Below are 12,400 nucleotides of genomic sequence, written 5' to 3' on the forward strand. Positions count from 1 at the left end.
TGTATATGGGTTATTCCACAGAGGTGGTGTAAATTGCTATCCCACCCCAAAATAATCTAAGACAAACATATTGTTAAATTAGTAAAGTAGAAAGTCATTGTTTATACACCTATTTCTAATGAGAGGTGGCTGTCCCAAACCCTGACTGCTAAACGTCATGTTTAAAAATAAAGCAATTCATGATTGTCACTATTCTAACTATTATTTCAATAGAACATATATTTGTTCTATTATCACATTGAAAGACACTGATCTAATAATTAGTTGATTTATTTTTAAACATCTTTCTCTGAAAATGCTGTCCCCACTTTTGATGTCACTATCAAAACAGACATTATAAAATAAATGTCAAATGAATGTGCCTTAAGCCACAACCCTACAAATATTACCAGGTGATGGGATTGCACCCCTCTCCAATATGGCACAATGTCAGTAGTCTGTATGTCTAAACATTATGAAGAAAATTAGTAAGAAAGTTGCTAAATCTTAATGTAATTTTAATAAGTGTCACTACCGAACATCTGATATACAGTTGAAGTCGGAAGTTTACATACACTCCACAAATTTCGTGTTAACAAACTATAGTTTTGGCAAGTCGGATCTACTTTGTGCATGACAAGTAATTTTTCTAACAATTGTTCACAGACAGATTATTTCACTTATAATTCACTGTATCACAATTCCAGTAGGTCAGAAATGTCCATACACTAAATTGACTGTGCCTTTAAACATCCTGGAAAATACCAGAAATTATGTCATGGATTTAGAAGCTTGCGATAGGCTAATTGACATCATTTGAGTCAATTGGAGGTGTACCTGTGGATGTATTTCAAGGCATACCTTCAAACTCAGTGCCTCTTTGCTTAACATCATGGGAAAATCAAAAGAAATCAGCCAAGACCAAAAAAGAAACAATTGTAGACCTCCACAAGTCTGGTTCATCCTTGGAGGCAATTTCCAAACGCCTGAAGGTACCATGTTCATCTGTACAAATAATAGTACACAAGTATAAACACTATGGGACCGCGCAGCCGTCATACCGCTCAGGAAGGAGACGTGTTCTGTCTCCTAGAGATGAACGTACTTTGGTGCGCAAAGTGCAAATCAATCCCAGAACAACAGCAAAGGACCTTGTGAAGATGGAGGAAACAGGTACATAAGTATCTATATCCACAGTAAAACGAGTCCTATATCGGCATAACCTGAAAGGCCGCTCAGCAAGGAAGAAGCCACAGCTCCAAAACTGCCATAAAAAAAAGACAGACTACGGTTTGCAACTGCACATGGGGACAAAGATCGTACTTTTTGGAGAAATGTCTCTGGTCTGATGAGACAAGAATAGAACTGTTTGGCTATAATTACAATCGTTATGTTTGGAGGAAAAGGGGCTTGCAAGCCAAAGAACACTATCCGAAGCACGGGGGTGGCACCATCATGTTGTGGGGGTGCTTTGCTGCAGGAGGGACTGGTGCACTTCACAAAATAGACAGAAGCCACTCCTCAGTAAAAGGTAAATGACAGCACGCTTGGGATATGCCAAAAGGCACATAAAAGACTCTCAGACCATGAGAAACAAGATTCTCTGATATGATGAAACCAAGTTTGAATTATTTGGCCTGAATGCCAAGCGTCACGTCTGGAGGAAACCTGGTACCAACCCTACGATGAAGCATGGCGGTGGCAGCATCATGCTGTGACGATAGGATGTTTTTCAGCAGCAGGGCCTGGGAGACTAGTCAGGATCGAGGCAAAGATGAACAGAGCAAAGTACAGAGAGATCCTTGATGAAAAGCTTGTAGCGTCATACCCAAGAAGACTAGAGACTGTAATCGATGCAAAAGGTGCATGAACAAAGTACTCAGTAAAGGGTATGAATACATATGTAAATATAACAATACATTTTTTTTCTATATAAATGTGCACATGTTTTTTTTAAACTGCTTTTGCTTTACCATTATGAGGTATTGTTTGTTCATTGATGAGGGGGGAAAACAATTTAATCAATTTTAGAATAAGGCTGTAACGCAAAACAAAATGGAAAAAAAGTCAAGGGGTCTGAATACGTTACGAATGCACTGTACATCTGTCCAAAAGAAAGATAGCAAGCCATATGTTAGCTATGGTGATAAGTAAAAAAATTACACTTTTTCCAAACCGAAACAGTCACAACTGAAACAATTGACACCATAGGGATATATAAAGAGATCTCATCTTTGTATATGTGCCATTATGGAGTTTGTGACAGCCATTGAGGCTACCTTCAATTTAAAGTTGCATGCGCTATGCTCTACCAACTGACCTACAGTGGACCACCATGTGGGTAGTGGACAAGTGCACACTTCAAGAAAAAGTGTAGAGTATTGAGATGCATAGCCAGCAGGGGGGCTGCAACCCTCCAACAGCCCAAACACGGTCTATAATGTACTCTACTGTACCCTATTCTACTGTTCTGTTATCTACTATACCCTACTCTATTATACTGTACTCTACTGAACTGTACTTGAGTTTACTCCACTTGAGTTTCTTACAATTTAAGAAAGGGCCCTTGGTCATGGTCTCAACTCACTGGGTCTGGATCTTGGGACCAATGTCCTGGTATAAACATGGTCTTGGCTCCTGGATATTATTTTAGTCTTTGGTTTACAACCCAATTCAGGGTTAATACACATTTTGACAGATGGGAATTTCATAACTTTTCCATGACTTTTCACCAAATTTCCATGACCAACAATTGGCGGCATCTCGATGTACTTCTCGATGTAAAAAGTATGCGTAATGTGGTATGTTTTTGGGACATAAGGAAAACATTAATACATGCTAATAATAGGTAAACAGTTAACGAGAGGGTACAAGATATGTTTTGAATTGGCTAACTAATTATTAGTCTATCGTCAATTCTATTTTATAGGCCAGGCCTACCTGCAGCTGCAACGTCCAACTGTCTCTCCCTCCTTGAGCAACGGCACACTTGTCTCACACACAAGCATGTGATACGCACAAACACAGACGTGCTAGTGTCATTCCGATCCTGGCTGATTTTTATTTGATTGATAAAATATCTAAAAACGGTGCCTAAAATAAATGATATTAACAGAAATGACTAAATACATTTCCATGACTTTTCCAAAAACTTTCAGGATATTATCATTTTCCAAAACTTTTCCAGGCCAGGAAAACACTATTTTTGTATTTTCATAACCATATGAACCCTGCCAATTTGAAGAAGATAATGCGCTCTGATAATTGGCTGATCACTCCCAACCCATAGGAATCCACACCCACTTGGACTACTTTTAAATGGTGGAAACTCTTAATAGCAATGTCTATACCAAAACGAGTAATTTCTATCTACAGTCCTCTATTTCTCTCTATGATTGACACTTGACACGGAAACGGCTGGTATTTTGCCAAAATAAAGAAAGGAAACATGATTATTTAAACATCTAACAACATAATTAATTAGATGCACAAATACTTCAAGCAATCAATGAAGTTTCAGATTCATGCAATCAACATTGAACATTTTACAGAGAACAATCAAGATTATTTGAATTATTTAACTGAATTCTTTATCACCCCACTAAATGGATCAGTACTGAAACATAGTGGTAAAAGTTGCAATAAAAGGGAGAACCATGTACAGTGGTGATCATTTTGATTAACCTTCGATTACAGATTCATTTTAAAGAAATGTTATTTTCATACCAAATTAACAAAATGGTAAACATATTATTTTTAACCTGATTTTCAAAACCGTTCAATTTAATTCAGAGAGATATATGCGATGAAAACAAAGTGTGTAGGAAGTATACAGTACATTCAGAAAATATTCCAACACCTTGTCTTTTTTCACATTTTGTTACGTTGCAGCCTTATCCTAAAATGTATTAAATTGTTTTTTCCCGCTCATCAATCTACACACAATACCTCCATAATGACAAACTATCACATTTACAAAAGGATTCAGACCATTTACTCAGTACTTTGTAGAAGAACCTTTGGCAGTAATTACAGCCTCGAGTCTTCTTCGGTATGATGCTACAAGCTTGGCACACCTGTATTTGGGGAGTTATTCCCATTCAGAGTGACCATCGGGTTGTTGACCAAGGCCCTTCTCCCCCGATTGTTCAGTTTGGTCGGACGGCCAGCTCTAAGAAGAGTCTTGGTGGTTCCACATTTCTTCCATTTAAGAATGATGGAGACCATTGTGTTCTTGGGGACCTTCAATGCTGCAGACATTTTTTGGTACCCTTCCCCAGATCTTCGCCTCGACACAATCCTGTCTCGGAGCTCTACAAACAATTCCTTTGATCTCATGGCTTGGTTTTTCGTCTGACATGCACTGTCAACTTATATAGACAGGTGTGTGCCTTTCCAAATCATGTCCAATCAATTGAATTTACCATAGGTCGACTCCAATCAAGTAGAAACATCTCAAGGATGATCAATGGAAACAGAATGCACCTAAACTCAATTTCGAGTCTCATTGCAAAGGGTCTGAATACTTATGTAAATAAGTTTTGTCATTATGGGGTATTGTGAGTAGTTTGATGAGTAAAACAAATGTATTTAATCCATTTTAGAACAAGGCTGAAACGTAACAAAAAGTTGAAAAAGGGAAAGGGTCTGAATACTTCCAGAATGCACTGTATGTCTACCTGACAGTATGTTTGGATACAACTTCACATTTTTTAAGGTACATACCTGGCACTGGCTCTAGGTGGTAGGTCTATTATGGCACCATACATGAACTGTAGGAGAATCTCCATCTCATCTGGACCCAGACTGAAAAATAACAACAGTGTCGTTACCTCTGTAGGCAAAGTAGAACCATCATCCCACTTCAAATCTACTGTCTGATCTGCCGTCTGATCTGGGGTGCTGTAGGCTTTTAATTCAAGCTATAAGCGTGAAGAAATTGTACAAGTGTCTTTTGCAAAACTGATTTTATCTTACTAAACTAAAAATAATGGTTCAATAAATAATATCTGAACATCTATTTATTGAGGCAAATTATGTTTTTCATAAAATGCAATTCTAAGTGAAGAGCAGCACTAAAAAACATTGTCACTCGGGCCTACGGGGTATTTCCCCCAGAGTCCTCCAGTACAGTGCCTCAGCACACCCATCCTGCATGGTGACAGAGTGTCATCCCCAATTACTCTCAGATCAGCCAAGCTGAGACGAGTGACATTACTCTCCCCTTAGGAGAGTGCTGCCTCGTTTGTCTCTGCTGCCACACCGCTCTGACGGCAAGGGTAGAGAGGATTTAAAAACAAGGGTAGATGACCTGGTTTTATCTGAGTGAGTGGAATCACACTGTCTGTAGTTAGCAGTTTGCTTGCAGTCAATTCAGATAGTATACAAAAAATGTAAATTGCACTTAATGACTCAAATAAAGCAATTTATTTGAAACGTTTTTACATTTCTGAATGTGAAATTCAAATAATTTCCTGAAATGACAGCCTTCAATTCAAATTGATACTAACCCTGGTGTGTGCATGAAACTCCATAAAGAGCCAGCCTGATATAGGCTAATATATTCTCAGCACCCACAGTATGAATTATTAATGCAGTATAGGATAGGCAGCAGACTTCAATTGTTGTTGGGAGACAATGAGCCTTGTTATTGGAGGTATAGGTTGAGTCCCAAATGGCAGCCTATTCACTTTATAGTGCACACCTTCTGGCAAAAGTAGTGCACTATATAGGGAATAAGCTGCAATTTGGGACGCAACCGTAGACATTACCGACGAATAGACATTATAGACGAAGAAGAACTTCAGTCCTAACCATCCCTTGGCCAGTATGTACAGTTGAAGTCGGAAGTTTACAAACATCTTAAACTGATATTAAATGTATTTGGCTTTCACAATTCCTGACATTTAATCCTAGTAAAAATTCCCTGGCTTCGGTCAGTTAGGATCACCACTTCATTTTAAGAATGTGAAATGTCAGAATAATAGTTGAGAGAATTATTTCTTTCAGAGTTTATTTCTTTCATCACATTCCAAGTGGGTCAGAAGTTTACGTACACGCAATTAGCATTTGGTAGTATTGCCTTTAAATTGATTAACTTGGGTCAAATATTTCAGGCAGTCTCCACAAGTCGGGTTCATCCGTGGGATGAATTTCCAAACGCCTGAAGGTACCACGTTCATCTGTACAAATAATAGTATGCAAGTTTAAACACCATTGGACCACACAGCCATTATACCGCTCAGGAAGGAGACGCGTTCTGTCTCCTAGAGATGAACGTACTTTGGTGCGAAAAGTGCAAATCAATCCCAGAACAACAGCAAAGGACCTTGTGAAGATGGAGGAAACAGGTACATAAGTGTCTATATCCACAGTAAAACGAGTCCTATATCGACATAACCTGAAAGGCCGCTCAGCAAGGAAGAAGCCACTGCTCCAAAACCTCATTAAAAATTACAGACTACGGTTTGCAACTGCACATGGGGACAAAGATCGTACTTTTTGGAGAAATGTCTCTGGTCTGTTGAAACAAGAATAGAACTGTTTGGCCATAATGACCATCGTTATGTTTGGAGGAAAAAGGGGGAGGTTTGCAAGCCGAAGAACACCATCCCAACCATGAAGCATGGGGGTGGCAGCATCATGTGGGGGTGCTTTGCTGCCGGAGGGACTGGTGCACTGGTGCACGACCAGCACAAAAACATCCTGTGGCGGACTGCAATAGCATCGAATAGTCCCTGCGATATGCAACTGTTCAGGGAAGTCAGGAATCAATACACACAGTCAGTCAGGAAAGCAAAGGCCAGCTTCTTCAAGCAGAAATTTGCATCCTGTAGCTCTAACTCCAAAAAGTTATGGGACACTGTACAGTCCATGGAGAACAAGAGCACCTCCTCCCAGCTGTCCACTGCACTGAGGCTCGGTAACACGGTCACCACCGATAAATCCATGATTATCGAAAACTTCAACAAGCATTTCTCAACGGCTGGCCATGCCTTCCTCCTGGCTACTCCAACCTCAGCCAACAGCTCCGCCCCCCCCGCAGCTACTCGCCCAAGCCTCCCCAGCTTCTCCTTTACCCAAATCCAGATAGCAGATGTTCTGAAAGAGCTGCAAAACCTGGACCCGTACAAATCAGCTGGGCTTGACAATCTGGACTCTCTATTTCTGAAACTATCCGCCGCCATTGTCGCAACCCCTATTACCAGCCTGTTCAACCTCTCTTTCATATCGTCTGAGATCCCCAAGGATTGGAAAGCTGCCACAGTCATCCCCCTCTTCAAAGGGGTAGACACCCTGAACCCAAACTGTTACAGACCTATATCCATCCTGCCCTGCCTATCTAAGGTCTTCGAAAGCCAAGTCAACAAACCGATCACTGACCATCTCGAATCCCAACGTACCTTCTCCACTGTGCAATCTGGTTTCCGAGCCGGTCACGGGTGCACCTCAGCTGCGCTCAAGGTACTAAACGATATCATAATCACAATCGATAAAAGACAGTACTGTGCAGCCGTCTTCATCGACCTGGCCAAGGCTTTCGACGCTGTCAATCACCATATTCTTATCGGCAGACTCAGTAGCTAATGACTGCCTTGCCTGGTTCACCAACTACTTTGCAGACAGAGTTCAGTGTGTCAAATCGGAGGGCATGTTGTCCGGTCCTCTGGCAGTCTCTATGGGGGCGCCACAGGGTTCAATTCTCGGGCCGACTCTTGTCTGTATATATCAATGATGTTGCTCTTGCTGCGGGCAATTCCTTGATCCACCTCTACGCAGACGACACCATTCTGTATACTTCTGGCCCTTCCTTGGACACTGCTATCTAACCTCCAAATGAGCTTCAATGCCATACAACACTCATTCCGTGGCCTCCAACTGCTCTTAAAATGCTAGTAAAACCAAATGCATGCAAATGCATGCCTGCACCCGCACGCCCGACTAGCATAACCACCCTGGATGATTCCGACCTAGAATATGTGGACATCTACCTAGGTGTCTGGCTAGACTGTAAATTCTCCTTCCAGACTCATATCAAACATCTCAAATCAAATCTAGAGTCGGCTTTCTATTCCGCAACAAAGCCTCCTTCACTCACGCCGCCAAACTTACCCTAGTAAAACTGACCATCCTACCGATCCTCTACTTCGGCGATGTCATCTACAAAATAGCTTCCAATACTCTACTCAGCAAACTGGATGCAGTTTATCACAGTGCCTTCCGTTTTGTTACTAAAGCACCTTATACCACCCACCACTGCGACCTGTATGCTCTAGTCGGCTGGCCCTTGCTACATATTCGTTGCCAGACCCACTGGCTCCAGGTCATCTACAAGTCCATGCTAGGTAAAGCTCCGCCTTATCTTAGTTCACTGGTCATGATGGCAACACCCACCCGTAGCACGCGCTCCAGCAGGTGTATCTCACTGATCATTCCTAAAGCCAACACCTCATTTGGCTGCCTTTCCTTCCAGTTCTCTGCTGCCTGTGACTGGAACGAATTGCAAAAAAAATCAAAAAAAAAAAATCACTGAAGTTGGAGACTTTTATCTCCCTCACCAACATCTGCTATCTGAGTAGCTAACCGATCGCTGCAGCTGTACATAGTCCATTGGTAAATAGCCCACCCAATTTACCTACCTCATCCCCATACTGTTTATATTTATTTACTTTTCTGCTCTTTTGCACACCAGTATCTCTACCTGCACATGACCATCTGATCATATCACTCCAGTGTTAATCTGCAAAATTGTAATTATTTGCATACCTCCTCATGCCTTTTGCACACAATGTATATAGACTCTTTTTCTTTTTTCTACTGTGTTATTGACCTGTTAATTGTTTACTCCATGTGTAACTCGGTGTTGTTGTCTGTTCCACTGCTATGCTTTATCTTGGCCAGGTCGCAGTTGTAAATGAGAACTTGTTCTCAACTAGCCTACCTGGTTAAATAAAGGTGAAATAAAAAATAAAAAAATAACAAACTTCACAAAATAGATGGCATCATGAGGTAGGGAAATTATGTGGATATATTGAAGCAATATCTCAGGACATCAGTCAGGAAGCTAAAGCTTGGTCGCAAATGGGTCTTCCAAATGGACAATGACCCCAAGCATACTTCCAAAGTTGTGGCAAAATGGCTTAAGGACATCAAAGTCAAGGTATTGGAGAGAACATCACAAAGCCCTGACCTCAAACCCATAGAAAATTTGTGGGCAGAACTGAAAAAGCGTGTGCAAGCAAGGAGGCCTACAAACCTGACTCAGTTACACCAGCTCTGTCAGGAGGAATGGGCCAAAATTCACCCAACTTATTGTGGGAAGCTTGTGGAAGGCTACCCGAAACGTTTGACCCAAGTTATACAATTTAAAGGCAATACTAACAAATAATAATTGAGTGCATGTAAACTTCTGACCTGCTGGGAATGTGATGAAATAAATACAAGCTGAAATAAATCATTCTCTCTAGTATTATTCTCACATTTCACATTCTTAAAATAAAGTGGTGATCCTAACTGACCTAAGGACAGGGACTTTTTACTAGGATTAAATGACAGAAATTGTGGAAAACTGAGTTTAAATGTATTTGGCTAACTGAGTTTAAATGTATTTGGCTAAGGTGTATGTATGTAAACTTCTGACTTCAACTGTATGTATGTATGTATGTAAACTTCTGACTTCAACTGTATGTATGTATGTATGTATGTATGTATGTATGTATGTATGTATGTATGTATGTATGTATGTATGTATGTATGTATGTATGTATGTATGTATGTATGTATATATGTGTATGTGTATGTATGTATGTGTGTATGTATGTATGTATGTATGTATGTATGTATGTATGTATGTATGTATGTATGTATGTATGTATGTATGCTGTATGTATGTATGTATGTATGTATGTATGTATGTATGTATGTATGTATGTATGAATGTATGTGTGTGTGTGTGTGTCTGTGTATGTATGTATGTATGTATGTATGTATGTATGTATGTATGTATGTATGTATGTATGTATGTATGTATGTATGTATGTATGTATGTATGTATGTATGTATGTATGTATGTATGTATGTATGTATGTATGTATGTATGTATGTATGTATGTATGTATGTATGTATGTATGTATGTATGTATGTATGTATGTATGTATGTATGTATGTATGTATGTGTGTATGTGTGTATGTGTGTATGAGTGTGTGTGTGTGTGTGTGTGTGTGTGTGTGTGTGTGTGTGTGTGTGTGTGTGTGTGTGTGTATGTATGTATGTATGTATGTATGTATGTATGTATGTATGTATGTATGTATGTATGTATGTATGAATGTATGTGTGTGTGTGTGTCTGTGTATGTATGTATGTATGTATGTATGTATGTATGGTATGTATGTATGTATGTATGTATGTATGTATGTATGTATGTATGTATGTATGTATGTATGTATGTATGTATGTATGTATGTATGTATGTATGTATGTATGTATGTATGTATGTATGTATGTATGTATGTATGTATGTATGTATGTATGTATGTATGTATGTATGTATGTATGTATGTATGTATGTATGTATGTATGTATGTATGTATGTATGTATGTATGTATGTGTGTATGAGTGTGTGTGTGTGTGTGTGTGTGTGTGTGTGTGTGTGTGTGTGTGTGTGTGTGTCTGTGTATGTATGTATGTATGTATGTATGTATGTATGTATGTATGTATGTATGTATGTATGTATGTATGTATGAATGTATGTGTGTGTGTGTGTGTGTGTGTGTGTGTGTCTGTATGTATGTATGTATGTATGTATGTATGTATGTATGCATGTATGCATGTGTGCATGTGTGCCAGGACCTACCCCTGTAGAGTGATGCATTGTCTGGAGCTCTCCATCCAACTCCCACACAGCATAGCTCGGAAATACTGAGACCTCGCACACAGGACCGCCCTAAAAACAAGACACACACAAGTCAAATTTCAGCTGTGTGGCCTGTGCGTGTGTGTGTATGTGTGGTGATGGTGTCGCTGGCTCTGAAGGGACACATGGTGACGGTATGTCTGGCACACAGACCTTCAGAGAAGTGACTGATCTGGACATCAAAGAACCATTCCTGCCTTCTCTGAACCGAAGCCCATGTTTTTACCAAGATGATGCTCAACTGCCACTGAGATGCACATATGATCCTGCAGCACATTGCATATCTAAGATGATCTTCAGATCATCTCTAGCATCATGACAGCTCGTGAAAATCATCAGAGTGTATCCACAGTTTTACAGTCACCATTATTCACTTGCTTATCTTGTCATGGACGAGGAAGGGCCCCCCCTATCCACAGTCAAACCCCTCTGCTTTTCTCTCTCACACACCCACATACTGTCAATAGTATTGTCTTTATTTAACCCCCTCATTGCCATTCTGGGATTCCATATACTTGGAGTGTGCTATAATTCTCTCAGAGTGATCATTTAACTACACTTCAGGAGGGGTGTCCTCTTCTGTAGCAGATATTATCATAGAAGCAGAAATAGACGACGTGACTGGAGAGAATTGACATTAAAAAGGGCTGCTGAAAGAATCGTGAATGTCTCGAAGCTATTGCAACACATTTCCATCAATTCTAAGTGATTACTGTCACTATTCCTTAAAACAGTGGCTGCCATCTCCCTGGGGACACCCATACGAAAATGTATGCACACATGACTTGCTTTGGATAAAAGTGTCTGCTAAATTGCATACACTAAATATACAAAAGTTTGTGGACAGCCCTTCAACTGAGTGGATTCGACTATTTCAGCCACACCCGTTGCTGACAGGTGTATAATATCGAGCACACAGACATACAATCTCCAGACAAACATTGGCAGTAGAATGGCCTTACTGAAGAGCTCAGTGACTTTCAATGTGGCACCATCATAGGACGCCAACTTTTCAACAAGTCAGTTTGTCAAATATCTGCCCTGTTCGAGCTGCCCTGGTCAACTCTATGTGCTGTTATTGTGAAGTGGAAACGTCAAGGAGCAAAATGGAGAGTGGAAAGCCTTCCCAGAAGAGTGGAGGCTGTTATAGCAGCAAAGGGGTGACCAACTCTATATTAATGCCCATGATTTTGGAATGAGATGTTCGATGAGCAAGTGTCCACATACTTTTGACACATTCTTTTGACCATGCAGTGTATATTAAGAATATTGGCCACACTTGTGTTATTGGGTTATTGGGAGACACTAAAGTCGTTTAACAAAAGGTAGTCATGATGGTACAGCGTTGTACTCCAAACAGCGTTGTACTCCAAACTTTAGTAGCACCATCAGCCTAACATATAGAACATGACAAGTCCTCCTGTATGTGCAACAAAAGAGTGACTTCATACAATGAGCTGTGGAAGTCTTGCTGCTGTAAATGAAAGGCTCCAGATTGTGAATGTC

General features: G+C 40.2%; 1 protein-coding gene across 7 annotated transcripts in view; it reads right to left on the minus strand.

Annotated features, from left to right (window-relative positions):
• LOC135556262 (BTB/POZ domain-containing protein 8-like) overlaps positions 1-12,400 on the minus strand; it is a 45,796-nt gene that overhangs the window by 23,274 nt on the left and 10,122 nt on the right. For all 7 annotated transcript variants that reach the window (XM_064989315.1, XM_064989317.1, XM_064989319.1 and 4 more), the window contains 2 exons: positions 10,835-10,924; positions 4,705-4,785 (listed from right to left, as the gene is read on the minus strand). In XM_064989315.1, coding sequence (XP_064845387.1) covers positions 4,705-4,785; positions 10,835-10,924 — 171 coding nt within the window. The remainder of the gene's footprint in view (positions 1-4,704; positions 4,786-10,834; positions 10,925-12,400) is intronic.

This window comes from Oncorhynchus masou, chromosome 15 (assembly GCF_036934945.1).
Source record: "Oncorhynchus masou masou isolate Uvic2021 chromosome 15, UVic_Omas_1.1, whole genome shotgun sequence".
In the NCBI taxonomy this organism is placed as follows: Eukaryota; Metazoa; Chordata; class Actinopteri; order Salmoniformes; family Salmonidae; genus Oncorhynchus; species Oncorhynchus masou.